Genomic DNA, 20,122 nt, shown 5'->3' on the forward strand with positions numbered 1-20,122 from the left:
GGAGCTACATGCAACATAAATTTACAACATAAAAATAACAGGGAGATCACTAAACTATCTAACTAAGGACAGAACAGACCTAACATGACATGTCCTCTCTAAGTAGGTAGTACAAAGGAAAAAAGAAAAACCGTAAGCATACTTAGTATGTTGGTGGTAAAGATAAAATCATAAAAAAACATGCAAAGAAAAACATGAGTGTGTGTGTTTGTGTGTGTGAGCATGTGCACATGTGCGCGTTTGTCAGTCCAGTCCCTTTCTGTTGAAGAGACGAATGGCTTGTGGAACACACCTTTTCCATCCTGTCTCCATTTGTTTATCAGTTTCAGAGGGTGAGGGGGGTGATGTGTATTTGTTTAGTCATGCGATAGTGATTATAATCATCTCAGAAGCGTGAATGTGTGTGTTGTGTGTACATAATGTAAACTCAGCTTTAATCATTTTCATTCTATACAAAATCTGCTTATTTTAGAAGCATTAATGTCAGTATATTGGTATCGGCAAATAGCGGTTATTGGTCACAACAGTTATCTTAATATTGGTATCAGCCCAAAATTTCATATTGGTGCATCACTACTCTAAAGTTCCATTAGTCATCACACACACCGGTGAAATTACATCTCCACATTTGACTCATCTCTGTGGGGTGCAGTGAGCTGCAGCAGTGAGCTGCAGCAGTGGCTGCGCTCGGGAACTATTTGGTGGTTTAACCCTCCAATCCAACCTGAGTGGCAAGCAGGAAGGAATTGGGTCCCATTTTTAAAGTCTTTGGAATGACCCAACCCAGGATTTGAACTCTCAATTTGCAATTTCAGAGTGCTGGTAGACTTGGAAAAAAAAATGCTGACATACCTGACTCTGCAATCTGCATCCAGCACATTCTCTGCAAATTTTAGATCATGAACACAGCTGATTTGCTTTTATTTAGTGATGAACCACTTCTCTAGTAACTAATTAAACCTGAGGAGATGTTTCAGCTGTTAGATTAAGGTGTCAAAAAACCAATTGAACAGTGAGGAAAAATGTTTCACTTTTGCTTTAACTACAGATAATTAATAATGGACACTAGGGGGTGCTAAACGCAAGCAAAACTGCCAAGTATCCCTTTAATCAACATGCAGCTTTAGTGAGGCCATTTGCAAAATGGGCCTAAACTTTACTGTTTTCCAAACCTCCCTAACTGTCAGATAAATGCAGATACACCAAAAATGTTTGTTATATCTCCGTTTATGGAAAGAGTTCAAATCTGGTGAAACAGCTGTTTGCACGTGAATAAGAGCCACAAACGCTGCAGAAAAAGTTAGTTTAGCTAAGAAGTAAAACTGTGTTGGGCTAAAACCTAATTCCAAAAAATCCCTTTGATGTTTAGCCAAGTTTTTATATCCTTTACTTATGTAAGTTTATCACCACAAAATCTAATTTTGCAGTGAGATTTTAATAATAGCCGACTGTTAAGATGAGTTGTGTTTGTTTGTTTTGGATTAAGAGGTCCAGTTATGTAAGATTTAAACATTATTGTAGCCAACTCCCTTAATAAAGCGTGTCCTTGCTGTGAAAACTATTTTTTTCATTATTATTAGTGCAAGGTCATTTCTCTCTCTAATGACTGATGTAGTGTGTATGGCATTACACACTAGCAGTTGATCTTCACCCCCTCCCACCCCATCCTCCTCCTCACAAGCAGATGTTGCCCAGAAGGCTTAGTGAGGGGCTTATATAAATTGTCCATCAATCAAAACCAACCTTCAGTGGAGCCTCCAATCCTGTCATCATCTGTCTCACAAAGCACTCGGAGATGAAAACATCCCAAAATTGTATTGCGCCATTAGAAGGGTGTAAATAGTACATGTTTTCCCTGGATATGCTAGTTAGCATTACTTCCACCTTGTGGCTTCATTATTTTTGAAACGCTCAGCTTTGTCGATGATTGCGAGGCATGACCTAGTTCTGGGAGTCTTTTTTTTCTTCTTCTTTTTCCTGACTTTCCTCTCTCATTTTCTCGTCCTCATGTCTCTCTCCCTCTTCCTTTCTAAATCTTGTTCCTCACATGTATTCATTGTCTTCGTTCTATCACTTTCTTCCTGCCTCTGTGTTACACTCATCGTCTTCCCCTCCCGTGTGTGCATTCTTTATTTCTCACTTTGTCTCTCTTTCACAACCTATTATTATTTTCCTCTGTTCTTCCTCTCCTCCCCTCGCTTTTCTACCCTTCCTTTCCACTGTTTTATTCCTCCCAACCAGCACCACGTGTGTCACGGATTGAAACATCGCAAGCAGTGGTCCCTGCTGAACAATTACCATGCAAAGCAATCCAAATAGAGATGTTTGCCGAAAACAACATGTGTGTAATTACTGCTTAATGAGGCCCTTGTCTCAGGCAGAATGCCCAATTAAGCTGCCGATGAGGAAGCGATGCCAGGGCCTGCTGAAATGTAAGAGACAAGCGAAGGAAAAGAGGAGTTGGGAGTGTGACAGAGGAGTGAAGCAGGGAAGGTTGCAATGTGGAGAAAGGTGATGAGAACATGAGGATGATGAATAAAAGTGAAGGAGTATAGAGGAGATGCATTAAAAAGAGAGATGAAGAGAAGAGAGGGTGATAAAAGAGAGAAAATGGAAAAGAAGAAGAGAAAAAAAAAGGATTGCTGCATTTTATGTGGAGTTATGGCTGAGCTGATAGCACTGAGCCAGCGCTAAATTGGCATTTTAAATGGAAGAGTGAGAAAGTGCAAAGCAGAGCGATTGAGACAGGAGCAAGAGGGAAAATGCTTTACGTCACAATATACAAGCAGCCATGTTGAAGCACAAAATGGCTGACCTTTCTGGGCCGTGTTTTGGCCTTTCTGATCATAATCTCATTACAGATATGTGGATAAAGTAATCTCTTCCTTTGGAGTGGGCAGAAACGGCAGCGGGGCGTGGAACTCAAACAACTAAGGTAGCAAAATTAGGTGAACGATCTCGTGGTTCTGTTGGGTTAAAAACATTTTCAACTAAGAATTAGCGCATTCAACAGTTGACGTCGCCACACAAGCGCTGCTGGGTGCTAGTGCTGCACAAACAAGCCGCATTTGCTAATTGAAAAAACACGGACATTTTCTCTAGGTTCGTTTTTTTATTAGATTATTACTTGTGTTACCAATTTTTACGTACCACTCACCTCTGGTCAAAAGCCTTTTTTGTCGACGTTCGAACATTTTTTGGGTCAAGACATTCAGCTGGACAGCTATGTTTTCACCGCTGCCTCCTAGATAACTTCTTATCTGAGGGCGTTGCTAGTATCGGCTTGTCATTCTCGGATCTAGGACCTGTCCCTCTGGCAAAACGTGATGGAACAAAAATAAGCACAGATCTGCTCCACACTGTGAAAATCTGCTCTTACACATAAATACTGCCACCACTTTGCTTTGTCTGTTTTTAGCTTGACGGATTTCCCCATCTAGCTGTTTTATATTGTCGCGGACCTTACCCAGCTTTGGAAAACGGATTAAAAATGTCCGCTCCAACGTCTGATTTGGTTTTTAAGAGTCCGATTAGCTCCTCCCACAACAGTGGTGCTTTGTTCCTTCCTGTCTGAACATCTTTAGGAGACAAAAATACAACTTTGAGACGAGCAGAGTGACTCAGACGCATATGATTGTGAAGGTCCTCAGTCATCCAGGTCATGGTAATCCAAAATAGTTCGAATGACAGCAACTGGATTTTTTTTTTGAAGACATCTCACCTCTCATCCAAGGAGCTTTGTCAATTCTGACTGGAATATGGGAGGGTCACACCCTCCTGTATATAACCAATACAACGACTCCCACACAATAGAAGCTAAGCCAGTCAACTTCAGGGTTCATTTCAAGATCCTGGTTCTGGTCTATAGGGCCTTAAATTGGACAAGCACCATCTTACATTGGTGATCTTCTTAGTCCCTACACCCCCAGCAGGTCCCTGAGGTCCAGTGATCAAAGCCTACTGGTGTTGCAGCACCAGGCTAAAGACCAAAGGTGACAGATCATCTGCTGCTGTGGCTCCCAGACTCTGGAACTCTCTCCCCCTGAGCCTGAGATCAGTGGACTCAGTGGTCTCCTTTAAAAAGCAGCTGAAGACTCACTTGTTCAAGCTGGCATTTGTATGACCTTCTTCACCACTCTCTCTTTATTCTGCTCTCCCCACCTATTCCACCTTTCTCAGGATCCACTGATTTCCCTCTTTCCTATTCACTCTCTCTCTCTCTTTCTTAACAATTTTTAATCACAATTGCCTATTTTTGCTCATTTTAAATATATTTTTAAACATTTTCTAAATTATTTTTTATATGTTTACATTTTTTGCTTTTGTGAAGCGCCTCGTGATTTTTATCTTGAGAGGCGCTATAGAAATGATACTTTCTTCTTCTTCTTCTTCCAATGACTGATTAGGGTAAAGAGGGGGGATATTCATATGTGGTTTCTGCTCGTTAAGCAACAATAACCAGTTACAGTTTATAAGCTTGACTCTCCCATAATCCAGTCAGAACTGTCAGAGCTCCTCGGGTGAGAAGCGAAAGTCCAGTTGCTGTCATTCAAACCCCTCAGACACATAAGCACCCATGCAAAATACACACTTGCTGGTCTAGAGCTACATCCCATGATGCATTGTGACATTACATCATGATCTATTTTTAGCTACTGTAGAATGCGCCATTCATGGCCTGAATTTAAATGGCCTGTATTTGATATTGCGCCTTCTAGGGTCATGGAACCCCTCAAGGTGCTTTACAACACAACCAGTCATTCACCCATTCACACACTGATGGTGATGAGCTACGATGTAGCCACAGCTGCCCCGGGGCGCACTGACAGAGGCGAGGCTGCCGAGCACTGGCGCCACCGGTCCCTCCGACCACCACCAGCAGGCAACGTGGGTTAAGTGTCTTGCCCAAGGACACAACGACAGCGACAGACTGAGCGGGGCTCGAACCTGCAACCTTCCGATTACGGGGCGAGCGCTTAACTCCTGTGTCACCGTCGCCCATCATGTGAAACTCGTCTTATTTTGACAAGAACAAGATAGTCTATGTTGATGTCACTACGGTCAACATCTCATGTCTGACCTCAGGTTGGTCAGGTGACAGCCACTCCCATGCCTGGTTAAACTAATTACATCATTATCTGCAGCTTGCACCGCAAAACAATTAGTCAGCATTTTGTCTCTTGTGAAGCAATCACGTAGCGTTCACCTGCAGCTTTTGGGTTAATCACATGAATAGAGCCTAAATGCAACAAATAGACAGCTCTTGTCTCAGTTATGTGTTTGCGTATGGGGATGAATGTAAATGTAATCAATAAAACGTTCATGCGGTTCCTCAAGCGCTTCCACCGTATGCATCGTTAACCAACCGTCGCCCTGAGGCAGACGCTCATTCCCCCAACCTTTCATGTGCAATAATATACAGTCATTTCTCTTTCTCGCCGCTCACATGCTCATTTACAGACTCGGGCTTTCTCCTGTCTACCAGTGTAGATATTAGATTTCAGCCCCAAAGGAATTCAGCTCATTTCCGTGCATTAGGTATTTGGTCATTGTTTTGAGGTATTTCTTCTCTCTTCTATCCTGGGTTTGTTTATCTTAAGAGTTTTTAGTCTCCATAGAAGAAAGTCGACCACCCCAAATAAAAAGTCCATACGTATCTTTTAATCTTAGGAATTTCACATGGAATCGTGTCTAGTTTGAGTTCCTTCTGCTGCCAATTTCTGAATTGTTTTAACACCTTGATGTTATAAGGAAGACTCCAAGTAGTTGTATCGGCTTTGCTGTTCCGGATTTGTTTTGTTTGCTTTTGGAAGCTTTGGAGTCAAATGGAAATGGATAGCACATCCTTACTCTGGAAATAAAAAAATTAAAACAGATTTTCTGCTGTGTTTGCACCTTCCATACACATACCGGTGGATTTGTTGGTGGAAAAGAATCAAAATTTTGCAAAAATACTGGAGATTTTGTTGTTGTTGTTATTTTGTTTCAACTTCCAGGTGAAACTTGAAAAATTAAAATATTGTGCAAAAGTTCATTTATAAATTTTAAATCTTTGACAATGAGAATATAATGAAACGGGTAAATTTTCCAGGCTCAGATTGGCATTTTGCACGAGAGCTTCTCTTGTTGATGCTGTGGATGCCCAGTGAGGAATTGTCCTAAAATAGTTCTGTGTGTTATCTTTTCTTTAACATCAGCCCCTTAACTGGGACCACTGGGGAATGTTTTAGTGGTTTAGCTCAGACGGCCCTGCTGGCATGCTGCAGTCATCTGTTGATCCCGAGTTGTTTCCCAGCACCCTCTTGGGTCAAGAGTCATTTGTTGTACCGTGAGCTCTCACCCCACGTCAAGGAGTGTTTTGGCACCTGCAGCAAGTGATCTTTCACTGCCTGATTAGCTCACGTCAGAAGACACAGCACGCCTTCGCTATACACCACACACACTGGAAACACACCCCTCCAACACAGCAAGCACACACTTCACCACTGCATGCACTCACAGATTCATTCACACTCATTCTCTTTCTCACACGAGCAGCAGAGCCCACAGGGAAAAGCCCATCTCTCGTCACTCTGCTCATGTAGCCTAATTACCGGCCCGCTGACGAACAGTAATTGCCCATGCTGCCATGCCACCATGAGGTTTAACCAAAGTGACAAAGTCATTAGTCTCACACTTGAGGCCACCCGTAAAGAGCTTTTCCTCTTTGTACCACCTCCCCAAGCACCGCCTCCCTTTAAATCTCTCTTTTTTTTGCATACTAAGTTTATTCATCCTTCCTGTTTCTGTTCACAGTTTGATGCTGACAACATGTACATGAATGACAGTAACCAAGAGTTTCGGACGCCAAACCAGGTAAGACAGCCATTTTCCTATAACCATCCAGGTTTGTATAAACTGTGGTCAATGATGCATTTTTTTTTTTTTTCAATAAAGTGAGAAAGCACAGTTTGCTTGTGCTGGATTTACAGACATTTGTCCATTAAGGTAGAGCTGGTAAAATGGGTTAGCTTGAAAACTCAAATAATGCTTATGTGTGTGCACAAGTATGAACTCTGGCCCATGACTCATCCCAGGAAAAAGGCAGACAAAGAAAGCCCAAACTGTCCTCTCCCTAGTCATCTTGGTTCCCATGCTGTTCCCAGGCCAGCATTGAGATGCAGCCTTCAAGTCTTCTCCTGTACATGTGCCTGAAGCACCTCAGCTGGCTCCACTTGTTTTTTAAAGAATAGCGACTCTTCCTTTCGGATGTCCAAACTCATCGAGACTTTTTTTTTTGGCCATTGCAACGGACTGCAGGACACGTCACAGAATGCAAGCTTTAGATTGGTGGAACACTACTCAACTGAAGATTTAAAGGTTGAATATGGAACAATTGTTTAAAATCTGTATGTTTAAAAAATAATACTTCCACAGGGTGTTTAGAGGTGTGCAGAATAAAGGTACAGTATTTCTTTTAAAAGCAATATTTTCATTAAAAAAGAGTCAAATCTTTATTTTGACAGGCATGACACTGGGTTTACGTTTACATCTTCCTGCCATTAGAGGGCACCGTTGTGGGTTGCCAAATACGGTAAACAGTCTATGCAGCACAGTAAGGCTGGCCATGTGGAAAATTGCGGACTTGACAAGTTAAGCCTCTGCTTCTGAGCCCAGAAGATGTCGTTATCCTTCTCAGAAGAGGAGCAACCATAAAAGATCTGAAACCAGAGTGAGTTTAGGTGAAGCCCACAAAGGATTTTGGACCCAAATAAAAAATTTAACAAATGGCACGTATCGGCAGTGAACCTGGTATCCCCATGGCTGGAAACCTTGTTCTATTGTTGCAAATACAACCTCCGCACACTAGATGTCGCTATGGTGTCCGTATTCCATATTCCACGTATAAGTATGTCAAACTTCACAAGGATTTAGTTGTGAGAGAGCTCAAAAAGCTGTCAGTGGACCCTTACACTGGACGGCGCAGACCTGCTAATCACCCTCCCGTGTACCGTTTTTCATTATGCCTTTATTCGTGACAGAACATTTGTTTATAATGGTCTAAACACATTTTAACACAGTTTGAACCGAGCTTTAGACTGGGTCTGGCCAACCTGTAGAGGAAACTAAGGGCAGTGACCTGTATTCATGGTCTTCTTTTGGTCATTGCCCAAGCTCATGACCAAAGGTGGGGGTTGGAACACAAATCAGTCAGAAAATCAAAATCTTAGCTTCATCTCCAACACAAAACACCAAATTATCACCATCCCTGCAGATGCCACCTATTGATCAGTTAGAATAGTTTAAAAAATCTGCTCTTCCTCTAAGAAGTTTTGCGGCTTGAACATTTATTTAAAGCTTTATGAATATATTCAGTGTCTCCTGTAGCTGATGACTGGTGACAGTCAGCCTTGAAACCAGCGTTGCTCTTTTAATGGCACCAATCACTTGGACCCTCCTCCACTCAGGAGGAAAACACTCAAAGCCTTATAAGCCAAAGTGTCTCTATATCCTCTACAAAGCACATGCCTTTTGATGATTTTATCCAAAGATCATTAATATTTGTCACACCAGCGAGATTAAACGAGTAGATGTGACCGAATCAGCGACGAGTCAAAACAAAGGGCTAGCTCAGCGGTAGCATTTCACCATCCCTGGCTCATTAAAGCCCTCGGTCCTCAGAGCGGCCCAGTCAGTGAGTTAGACGGGCAGAGTGCTGAGTGCTCCCAGCTGGTACGGGGGAACACATGGCTGGACATATGGCAGAATCTGGAGCTCAAAGATTTGTTGATTCGGCAGCCCAACCTTCGTGTTCTGACAAAACATGATGAGGTGGAGGCTCCGTGTCAATTAGCACCTCGCCAAGTAATTCAGAGAGGTACTGGACACAGCCAGAGGGATGAGGAAAGCAAGGCCTCTCTCTCTCTCTCTCTCTCTCTCTCTCTCTCTCTCTCTCTCTCTCTCTCTCTCTCTCTCTCTCTCTCTCTCTCTCTCTCTCTCTCTCCCTCCCTCCCTCTCTCTCCCTCTCTCTCAGACACGCTCGCTGTAATAGGCAGTGACACGTTCTCTCGGACAAAGGATGGATTCACTCACACTGATGTGTGCTTTCTTAGTAATGCACTTTCGAATCATAACCCTAACTGAATTTGTGGGCTCAACTTCTATCATAAAAAGAGTTATTACAACAAATATATTTCTTTACTTTCCTTTCCTAGCATGACTATGGTGTCAAAGTTCAACTATCTGGTTACATTTGCCGCTGAAAAACTGGCCCTCTTCGATGCCATGTGGTTTTAAACCAAGTGATTTGCCTTTGCCACGAAGCATGAATTGGTTGTTCTTCCGCGTATGACTTAGCGCAGGGTTCGTTCACAAAACCGTCTCAACTGCCAGAATTTTTGCCCAGCAGAAGGTGCAGGGGTCAGCCATGTTTTTGGTAATTATGATCCGTCTCTTTGGTCCCAGATTTTGTCTTGAAGTGGTTAAGCAGGTGATTCATCAGCGTGGCTGATGGGCTCAGAGAAATGAGAGGAGTGCTTGGAGTTGAGTTTAACTTCAAATCCCACATGCTTGGGCTACTTCTTTACTCTTACTCCAGCTAAATGGAGACATCGTTTAAAACTAGACGTTTCTGAAGCTTTTATTTTCAAGTCCAGTTTAAACCTAATTTTAACCTATTGTTTATGGAAAGTTAAGATGACATTTAAATGTCCTAAAACAAAACTTCTCATTGGGCCTGAATGTTGGCTAGGTTAAATTTGCGTTGAATTTCATCTCTTTCTAGTTGCAGACATCAGATAGTTTTAGCTTGGGACGGAAAGTAAATACCCTTTTAACTTGGACTCAAACTTGAATCTCATGCTTGTTATGCTTCTGTTGCTGAGCTAAACAACCACACGGAGTCCAGTGATCAGCTGCAGGTCCTCTCTGCTGTTTCAGCCATCAATATAAAAAAAGATGGATGCCACATCTCCATCATTTTCTGTCATAAAAGCTAAATGAAGTATTTTTACAGGATCTGCTGTTTTAGTGTTGGAAACAGAGCCCACTTACCTAAACACAGTTACAGCTAATCACTGATAAATGTACAAGACAGACTGAGAACAACACAAGGTTAATATCTAGATAAAGTCTCTGTAGCTTTTTACAATAAAGGGGGTGGAGCCTAAAGGTTATACTTCAGCCAGTCCCTAGGGGGTGTTTACATTTAATTTGCTTCACCTTACTCATACCAGTGCTCTGTTTAGTTATTAAATTATATAATTGATTTTATCATCTGAATCTTGCCTGATCACATGCTTTGATTAAGTGCTCTGATTAGCTAAGACCGCTTTTCATCTTTCCTTGACAGATTGTTGCTCTTTCTCTCCGAACTTGGATGGATGGATGGATGGATGGATGGATGGATGGATGGATGGATGGATGGATGGATGGATGGATGGATAGATAGATAGATAGATAGATAGATAGATAGATAGATAGATAGATGACAGATAGATAGATAGATATATAGACAGATAGATAGATAGATAGATAGATAGATAGATAGATAGATAGATAGATAGATAGATAGATAGATAGATAGATAGATGATAGATAGATAGATAGATAGATAGATAGATAGATAGATAGATAGATAGATAGATAGATAGATAGATAGATAGATAGATAGATAGATAGATAGATAGATAGATAGATAGATAGATAGATAGATAGACACTATTAGCGTCATTATTTCTGCTTAGAATGTGAAGACAAAAGTTCCAGCACATAGGGGAGGTTTTTACTCGCACAACCCCCCTACTTTGTTCCCAGTTTTTACATTTGTGTAACGAGCCCATTAAAGTTATTTAATCACAACGCTAAACCCTGGCTCTCACACAGCCCTTTGAAGATGTGAGGACCAGCCAAAAATGTCCTCAGTTTACAAAAATGTGCTCACTCACATGATGTAAAACTTACATTGAGTCTTTCATGAACAGGAACACACGAATATGCACCTCACCACAAACCTACACACACACAGTTACATCTATACATAGAGTATATTTTATAGACACAAGTTTACTTTGATGTTTGAGATTGAGAGTCTCTAATGAGGGGAGGAGTGGGAGCTTTAGTGTTTTGTTGTTCAGCACAAATCTCAGACCATGGGGGTGTATCATTGTTAGCTACTTTAGCTGCTCTGCCCTAATTATGTCAGTGTGTGTGTGCATATGTGTGCGGATTTAAGAATTAGGATAAATGTCCAGCTATGTAGTTGGGCAGCTGTGGCGGTCATGCGTCAATCACCGACAACCACTCCAGGTTTTCAGTGTTGTGTCAACAAATACCTTCTTAGTGGATAAGGCAATTTGGGCTTTTCAAAACATGTCAGCTGCAGCTGATGCTCTGTCAGTGCTGTCAAAGAGAAGCTTACATACCAGTCCTGAAAAGCACTGTGAACACACACTTCACTGTTTGGCTTTCAGGCTCTTAAAAGAGTGGATTTAATGTGAAGTTTGATAGAAGCACACAAATATTTTTCTACATTTGCAGCCTTCTATTATAAAGTATAGTAATCTTTATAATCTGCTGTTTATATAGCTAATTCTCATCTTAGGGCTTCTTAGAGATTTTAATTTCCAACTCTAAAAATTCTTGTCTCCTGTGGAAAAAATTTTTGTGCAGATTTTTATTCAGATTTTTTTTTTTTTTTTTTTTTGCCATACTCAAGCAGAGAATAATACACTATATACCATAAAGTGGTTTGGCTGTGTTACAACCTTAAATGCTACCACATTGGAATGATGGTGTGCACAATTTTTCACATATATCAAAATTACACAGTGCTTTTTCTGTAACTTCAGCTATTTTAGAGGGTTCAATTTTAAATGCTGTCAAATTCCACTAAAGTATAGAATCCCTGCATATTCCTAAAGGAAAACTTACTCATATTTTATACATTTGCAGTTGTCTCTAGTAGGAATTAATTCATTTTAGGTTTCACTCTTGGGAAAAAAAGCTCAAGTGCGCCTGTTTGAGGACAGAAAGTCAGCTGGGGGAGAAAGTAGCTTCAGACAGCAGGATTTGGAGTCTTATTTCCAAGTATTTGGACATCTTCCCTCGGATTAGCTAACAGCAACGCAGCTACCACTTACACCGTTTGCTTTGCAACGTTTAGGCTTTTTCTCCACAAGCAACACAAACCTGAAGGATTCTGCCATATTCCGGAGTTGCTAATACTAACAGCCTTCCCTGTCGCAAGCCACGATCACATCCATGAATGTTTTAAGGTGTGGAACACTGAAAAACCATTTGTAATGATCATTTCTGATTATAATGGATCACTCTGAGTTTTTCATGCAGGCTGAACATGAAAATAGTCTCCTACACCTATTTTTTGCATTAGCTTCTGACAGAAAATAGATGGAGAAACTTTAGGTTTTGAAAAGTCTGACAGATCTACGTTACACTGTAACTTAACATTTATGGACTCACCCATCTTGACGCACGACGGGGAAGGCTGTTGTTGAATTAGCGTCCACGTAACAACAGAGAACGTCTCGGCTAGTAGAAGCTATTAGCAACATCACCACACAGCAGAAGCTCCTCCTTGCTTGTGTTATTTACAGAAATAAAACATCAACACTTCAAGTAGATGATAGAGTCCCGTTGCTGTTATCCAATATGAGGAGAGATGTCCAAATATCAGGAAATAAGACTCCAAAACCTGCAACTCAGCTGTGATGTGGGTCATTATTAGTTCCTGGAAATGGTGCACTGTTATATTTTCTCTTCCCTGAACAATTTACAAGGCATTCATCCACTTTAAATGTATTGATTGAGTGTTTCACATCTTTAAGTGACAGTGTGACATAGGTGATGTCAGGCTTTTCTGAACCAGGCGTTTCACCATCTTTTTTCTTTTGTATGCAGCAGATAGTTAAGAAACAATAATTAAAAAACATTTTTTTCAGTAAAGTTGACCTTAAATGTAAACTAAACATATTTATATACTGGTGATTTTATTGGATTTCTAAATGATGTGCAGTGGTATGTTAGTGGTATGTTAGTATGTAGTATGTAGTATGTTAGTATTTTATTGTCCATTTTTTTAATTAGTGTTTTTTTCTGCATGAACAGCTCTATAGTACGACTTTAATTTCTTGGTTCGGAGGGCAGTGCTCACAATTACTGCATTGCTGCAACAGGTCAAGCACATTGCAAAAGAGGGAGGCCATATGCTTTATTGCACATTTTAACAGCGTGGTTAAGATGCCTACCCGAGCCCTTACATGATGTGTGCCTGTGAAAACGGTACATGTAGCCAGAACAGAGACTCCTTTGTTTGCACGTCTGGGGTCTTCCACAGCAAATGCACTGAGGTAGCAGTCTGACACAGCGAGAAGATTACATTACACATAACATCTCAGGGCTTTTAAAAAAAAAAGAGAAAACCGCTAATCAGAAACAGCTTTAAAGGGGCCGTTGACTGTATGTTTGGACGGAGTGTGTCCATTCAAACAAGATGTTTTCAAGGTTTTGAATACTGCACGGTTTCTGTAGAGAATATGCATGAACACTACCCATATGGAGCTCTCGGGCAGTTTGACGATATTAATGTTGGTTCATCTGTTGAGGTTTCAGCACATAAGCAAAAGTGTGGGATGTTTTTTCCTTTTTTGTTGTTGACCAGCTTTGTTTGTATCTGCCCACGCAGAGACCAATAAGGGTTTGTTGAAATAAAGATGATTAAATTCTTCATTTATCCTGATCGAGTGGAAATGTTCTTCTGAAGGCAAAACCAGTTTAAATCACTCAAAGTTCCGGGCCACAGACCTCTTAAATCAGATGACTTTTTTTTAACAAATAACTGCTAATCTGGCGTGTGCTTATTGACTACTGACTATCCATTTGAGAAACCAGTTGCAGATTTCCAATTGGAAATGTTTGGGATATAATTCAATGTAAAACAGTCCATTTATTAAGTGTATGACTCTGGAAACTGTTAAAAGTATGCTTTAACGATCAGTTCTTAGATCCAATACTCAAGTGAAAATGGCGTTTTATTAAAGTGGTGATGTGTATTTTCCCTGGCAATAGGTGGCAGTACATACCAAAATCATTGCAAGCAAGCTGTATTTTTGTCTTCGAGTAAGACCTTAACAGCGGAGGGCCATTAGGGTCTCAAATCCCTGGGAGCACAACCTCCGGTAAAATTAAAAGCACATCAGATTTCCTTTCGTCACTGGCAACAAGTGAAGAGGTAAATGCATAGAAATGTTTTTGAATGGTGAAAGTTTTGTAACCATTTCTAACAAATCAGTGAATGCATTTTGACCTCACAGGCTCCCGTAGAAGATAACATTGCATCTAATATGGCATCGCCCAGAGACTTAGACCTGCTCCCATGCATTTTACACCTGATTTTTATTGTTATATGTTACAAAGCCGCCAATATTTTTCAACAACTGGGCATCATTTAATTCATTTTAACATTTACGTAGATCAAGAGATTAATATTAAAAACTACACACTGTCTCTTTAAATATCAACTTGTTGCACAGATTTATGTGAAATATTAGAAGAGTGCGTGAGAGTGACCACATCCAATCCAAGACCGTGTCCTCCAACCACGCCAACTCAGTTTCTAATTTTGTACAGCAAGCAGCAAATGTTCTTTCATTAAGATCAATTTGCTTGAGTGGTTATTTGTGTTTATTTTTGAATGCTTTGGCTGATCTCTCCTCTTACGTTGCAGTTTAATCAGGATGCAACTTCATAAGCATTTGCATGTAATAAGTAAGGAGCAGAAAAAGGACTGTGGGAAAATGGTGATCAGAGATGGAGCTAAAAGGACAGAAGATGCAGCATCTAAAACGTGTTGTTCTGCACCTTTACAGCAGAAAAAACGAAGCTCTTGGGAGAAGCTGCAGGTTTTATCTTGTTTATGCCACCATGTTTTCTGCTTCCAGCCTTCTCGCTGAGCCATGTGTCTTTATTGATTTGGCCAGCTGTAGGAGAACAGTGGCCGATAGTCGTGTTCTGCGTTTAACTAGCTGGATACACTACTTGTGTTTGTTTCTGGATGTTTCGGGCCACTCCTCTGTCTGTTTCTGTGTTTCTTTTTTAACTCTGACACTCCCGCACAAGCTTCCATTCTCTGACTTTTCTTCTTTCACCGCTATTACACCCTTGTTAATTCCTGAAAATAGCTCCCGCCGTCCACTTCAGCTCCTTCCTCACGTCCTGTTGTGGTTTTATGATGTCTAGAAAATACCACCAAAAGTAACTTTGAGATGTTTTCTTTGCAGCTTTTATTAACTCTTCTGTCATTTCTGTGTGATTTCTCTTTGACGACTTGAAACAGATTTCTAATGTTGCCTCAAATTGGCTTGAAATTTTAAAGCATTTTCTTGCAGCATGCTAGCTTTTAGCTTGTTGATTTTGTTCTCTCTCTGGCTGTAACGTGTGCATCATTTTTTGTAAATTTAATGATTATATTCGAAAACAAACAGATGGTCCATCTTGTTTGTTGCCAATTATTCTCTTGAAAACTATCTGCTTTATTTATTTATTTATTTATTTTAGTTTCTGAAGGACAAGCTACTCAGAAGGCCCATTCTAACAAACCATCTGGTGTGTGAGGTTAGGTAGCAGAAATGGCTTGGCACGTAACCTCTGTTAAAATACAACTTGTCATTTTAAAGGTGTGGGTGACTGATAGAAATTTTGTTTTTATTTTTTTCTGATTATAATCAGTCACTCTGGGTTTTTCATGCATGCTGAACATCAAAATAGTCTCCTACACCTATCTCCTGCATTAGCTTCTAATAGAAAATAGACGGTGAAACGCTAGGATTTGCAAATCCTCACAGATCTACGTCACACTTTGAATTAGCACCAATCTTGACTCACAACTGTTGTTTTAACATCCAGGAAGCAGCAGAGAACGCCTCGGCTAGTTTTAGCTAACTGTTAGCACTAGCAGCTCCACCACATGGCAGAACTCCTCCAGGCTTGTGATACAGTGGAGATAAAGCATCAGTGTAGCAAGTCAGAGGTAGAGTCCCATTGCTATCATCCAATCTGGGGCAAGATGTCCAAATATCAGCAAATTAGCCTCCAAAACTTGCCGTCTGAAGCTCAGCTGTGATGTTGCAGACTTGGCCCTGCTGAGCCAGGGCTTTGTGGGCTTTTTTGTGCCCTGAGCATTGACTGCAAGGCATTCATTCCAGCTAGAGATCACTGCAAATGTATTGATTAAAAGAGTCAAGCACTCCTTATATTTATGCTTTACAACTAGAACTGCAAAATGCAATAATGAGTTTAAAGATCTTTGTTTTTCTTTCACCTTTGGATAGTTTAGAAATTGTTAACCAAACATTAACCATGAAGCAGGTGTTGTTCAGCCTGTAGGACCACCCCTCCCTCTCTCTCTCTCTCTCTTTATATATTTTATTTCTCTTTGTCTCTCTGAGTCAGAGACACCTCAGTATAACCTGGCACTGTACACCCAATGTGGGCGATACTGATGCGAAAAGGCACCATTACTTAATAGTGAGTCATGGCACACCATTATACCCTCACCACTCTTCACAAAGTTGGCCTTCCCAACCAACCCCCCTGTACTTCTGTGAATGTGTTCTCTGCGCTTGTGTGGTTTTTTTTCCCTGCAAGAAACAAAATAGGGACAAAGGAAAGAAAAATGAAAATAGTGGGTTTGAAAACGCCAACACACATCTCGCTCCTTCTTTGAGGCTCAGCAGAGCCGCGGGCAAGGTCGTCAGACTGGAGAAGAGAAACAACGTGTACTCTCGATATTTAAATATCAAAAATGTGTACAATCTCGAAATCCTAAAATCAGGCTGAAAAGTGTGTTTAGGTCTCAACCGACGCTGGTGCATCGGTGTCTGAAAACCGCGCTGGAAGAACATCAGAGGAACATCTGCGCAGCATCGTGCTAGGAGGGACTGAACGCTGCAGTTGTAACAGCGCTTGTTCTTTATTTAGGTCAGTCCGTGTCAGCCAATAAGTCCAATTATCATCAGTCTCTGAAGTGCAACAAGCACTGACCTCTACTCTGCTTTCATGGAGTGGAAATGAATGGATTGTTGCCAGAGAAGAAAAAAAGATTTTATAGAAATCATATAAACATGAACTCCAAACTAAACAATATTAAGAGTGTTGTTAGAAAGAAATTCACAGTTACGTAAGAAGTCAACATTTCCCTTGTGCAAAGATTCATCTATCGTGTTTTTTTATTTTATTCTTTAAAGAACATCTGAATGACCTACTGTTCCACTCTCTGTGGTTTTGCTTCAACTACAGAAAGGCAGGACCCCCCCCCCCCCAATAAAACAGCAATGTAGAAGCAGCAGAAATGCACTCAATGATTCATGCACTCTCTGAGAATTCGAAACCATAGCTCTATTTTGGTCTTTTTCTTTCTGTATGTGCAGCACTACGCCGCAGAGGGATTTATTGGGACTTGGTAGTTTGATATTTCTATTGGGTTATTTATTTATTTATTTTTTGCACATATTTTCACTCCTGCTTTCCCTTTCTGCTAGTGATCTTTCTCATCACGTGGAGACCAAGGTCATGGCTGATTGAAATATAATAGAAGTGCAGACATCTGGCCTAATACTGTGGGAAGTTAAATCTATTTTAATGGCCCCTGCCGCAGTGGATTCTCTCTGATGCACTCTTGCGCTTCGCTGACAGTAAATCACAATGTTCTCTTATTGCCCTGACTGGAATGAGGGCATAGAGAAAGAACAATGAGGGATTCACATCATTTGTTTTCACCCCTCCCTTGCTTTTTCCTCTCCTCGCCGCCCCGCCTCTTCGCCCTCTTAGTTTTGCGAATCATAAAGCAAAGGGGCTTAAAGAGAGTGACATCATGAAAATAAAAATAAAAGGGGATTATGGGCAAGCCATTGTGCCACATGTGATTACCGGGACTTCCATGTTGCCCTGCGGGCGGGGCGGAGGGTGGATAAGCGACTATGAGACAACATGTTTCTGTTCTTTTTAATGAATGAAAGCGGATAAAATAAGCCTAAAATCTCTATGTTAGAAAATAATCTGCCATCGAGCCGAAATTTGAAGTTTCTTCACCTTTTCTTCCATCCAGTGAAGATCAAAGATGTTTTTCTACTCCTTATCTTTCATCCATAACTGAGTTAAATTGAAGTGACACAAATGGGCAGCAGGTGCCCCCTTTTCAAACCTTTTCAAAACACTTCCTTTGCGGCCGTGTTTTTAGAGTTCACGTCCAATCCGGCGCGGGTCCACCCACATCTGCAACGGAGAGTCAGGTCCTTTTTACCCACCCTAAATGAGATCCATTTTGATGTGACATTTGAGAGAATTACCAGTGCATGGGGGAGCTTGGAAGAGGTTAGCCCATTCCTTTGCTATTGGTCAAAGCCCGCCACTGTCTTACCTGTCCTTTACTGACGGACGCTACCCATGACCCTGAAAAACTATTGGATGTGCTGAAATACCCTCTTATCACACACACACACACACACACACACACACACACACACACACACACTTCACTTATCCCAATTTTGTCTTTTTGTCGGTCAGTGTCGGCTGTTCTGCTGTTTCATTCTTCTTCTATTGTACTAAACTGTCCGCCTTTCTTGATACATCATCCAAATTGAGTTCCCTGTCATTTGAAAGCCAGGTCAGATAGCCTCCGTGGAACCTGCGGCGCGGTAGTGTAATGGTCCCTCGTTCAGTGCGCCTCAGCTCAGACGCCCACTGATGATGGGTTTGATGTCTGACCTTTCTCTGCTCTGCTGGTTTCATCTTTGAAGGTGAATTTTGAAATTCCCCATAAGATGTTTTAAAGATTTTATGTTGCAGTCCGTCTATCCGGAGCAGACGTGGAGACCTTTATGTATGCATGGCCAGCTGCTGTTGACTAAATCAGGTTGTTCAATGATGGAAGGAGCATATGGCTGCATAGGACATTGAAAGCTCAAAGTTGCATTGTATTCTGACACAAAGAGGCTTTTCTAATGGCAGTTATAAATCGTGACAAAAAAGTTTAGGTGTTGAGTTTCCTGGTGCAGAAAATATTCAGTGATCCGGTCTTCCAAAGCCTAAAACTAAACGGATAGATGGGATTCCAATGAATGTAACCTAATTACTTAAGATAAAGTGGCGCTATATTTAGTTGCACAGGTATTTTCTTTTATTTCTGGTTCCAAAACTGGACGGGCTAATCCAGAACTTCGTTTATCAGTCTGCTCGATGCTCCGGTCAGAAGACAAAAATCCAAGCTTTTATGACAATTAATCATCTGGTTGTCTTTGTTTTACATTCTACACTTGAGGCTACTTCTGCGAAGCCTGAAAAACAGTAAATCAAGCAAATGTTTCCTGAAACAAACTTAGAACCCACTTAGAAACAAACAGAAAACAGGAAACTATGATGCATTCGCAAAGTGTGTAAAACTTATGGGTCGTCAGCTTCACAAATGATAATATCGTGAATAAAAACGTGCATTTTAAACACAATTGTAGTACACGTGCCTGCAGAGTTCAGGCAAACAAAAATTATTGTAGAAAAACATGAAGTTCATTTCAGAGTAGTTTAAAAAATAATTAAATAATAAAACACTGACAGCAAGAATTTCTTCTGTCTTGACCTCTGTGAAGCTGTAAGAGAAACAGCTCTGAGTTCTCACTATTTTCTGTTATCACTGATATGTTTTATCGTAAAAAATAGATAAAAGGCTAATTAGCACTTTATTAATCTCCTGTTTGGCTTTTCTGTCTGCATCTTTTTCTTTGGGGAACTAATTGATGGTTGTCTATGGGCGATTAAACTTTCAATTAACAAGAGAGTTAGGCCAATAATTACACATCAATACGTGTCAAAATAAGTGTGATACACTGGGAAGCTGTTCTTAATGCTGGTAAGGCTTTTATGGAGGGGAGGGGGTGGCGTACTGATGTCTTCGCTGACAAATCCCAGAATATTTTCAAAACAGCTATCATAACAAAGCTGGCGATTATTCTACCTCTGCTCTTTTTATTGTTGTGTTTTAATTTAATTTTCATTTTTTGTGCAAAAAAATTTGTGTGTGCGGGTGGGGGGGGGGGTCTATAGCTCACACATCTATTTTCTGACAAGCAAA

The 20,122-nt window shown here is 40.8% G+C and overlaps 1 protein-coding gene across 5 annotated transcripts in view; it reads left to right on the forward strand.

Moving 5' to 3' along the window:
* Positions 1-20,122, forward strand: part of LOC107390723 (TOX high mobility group box family member 2) — a 117,511-nt gene that overhangs the window by 55,438 nt on the left and 41,951 nt on the right. For all 5 annotated transcript variants that reach the window (XM_070544663.1, XM_054745796.2, XM_054745795.2 and 2 more), the window contains one exon: positions 6,796-6,855. In XM_070544663.1, coding sequence (XP_070400764.1) covers positions 6,796-6,855 — 60 coding nt within the window. The remainder of the gene's footprint in view (positions 1-6,795; positions 6,856-20,122) is intronic.

This window comes from Nothobranchius furzeri, chromosome 15 (assembly GCF_043380555.1).
Source record: "Nothobranchius furzeri strain GRZ-AD chromosome 15, NfurGRZ-RIMD1, whole genome shotgun sequence".
Lineage (NCBI taxonomy): Eukaryota > Metazoa > Chordata > Actinopteri > Cyprinodontiformes > Nothobranchiidae > Nothobranchius > Nothobranchius furzeri.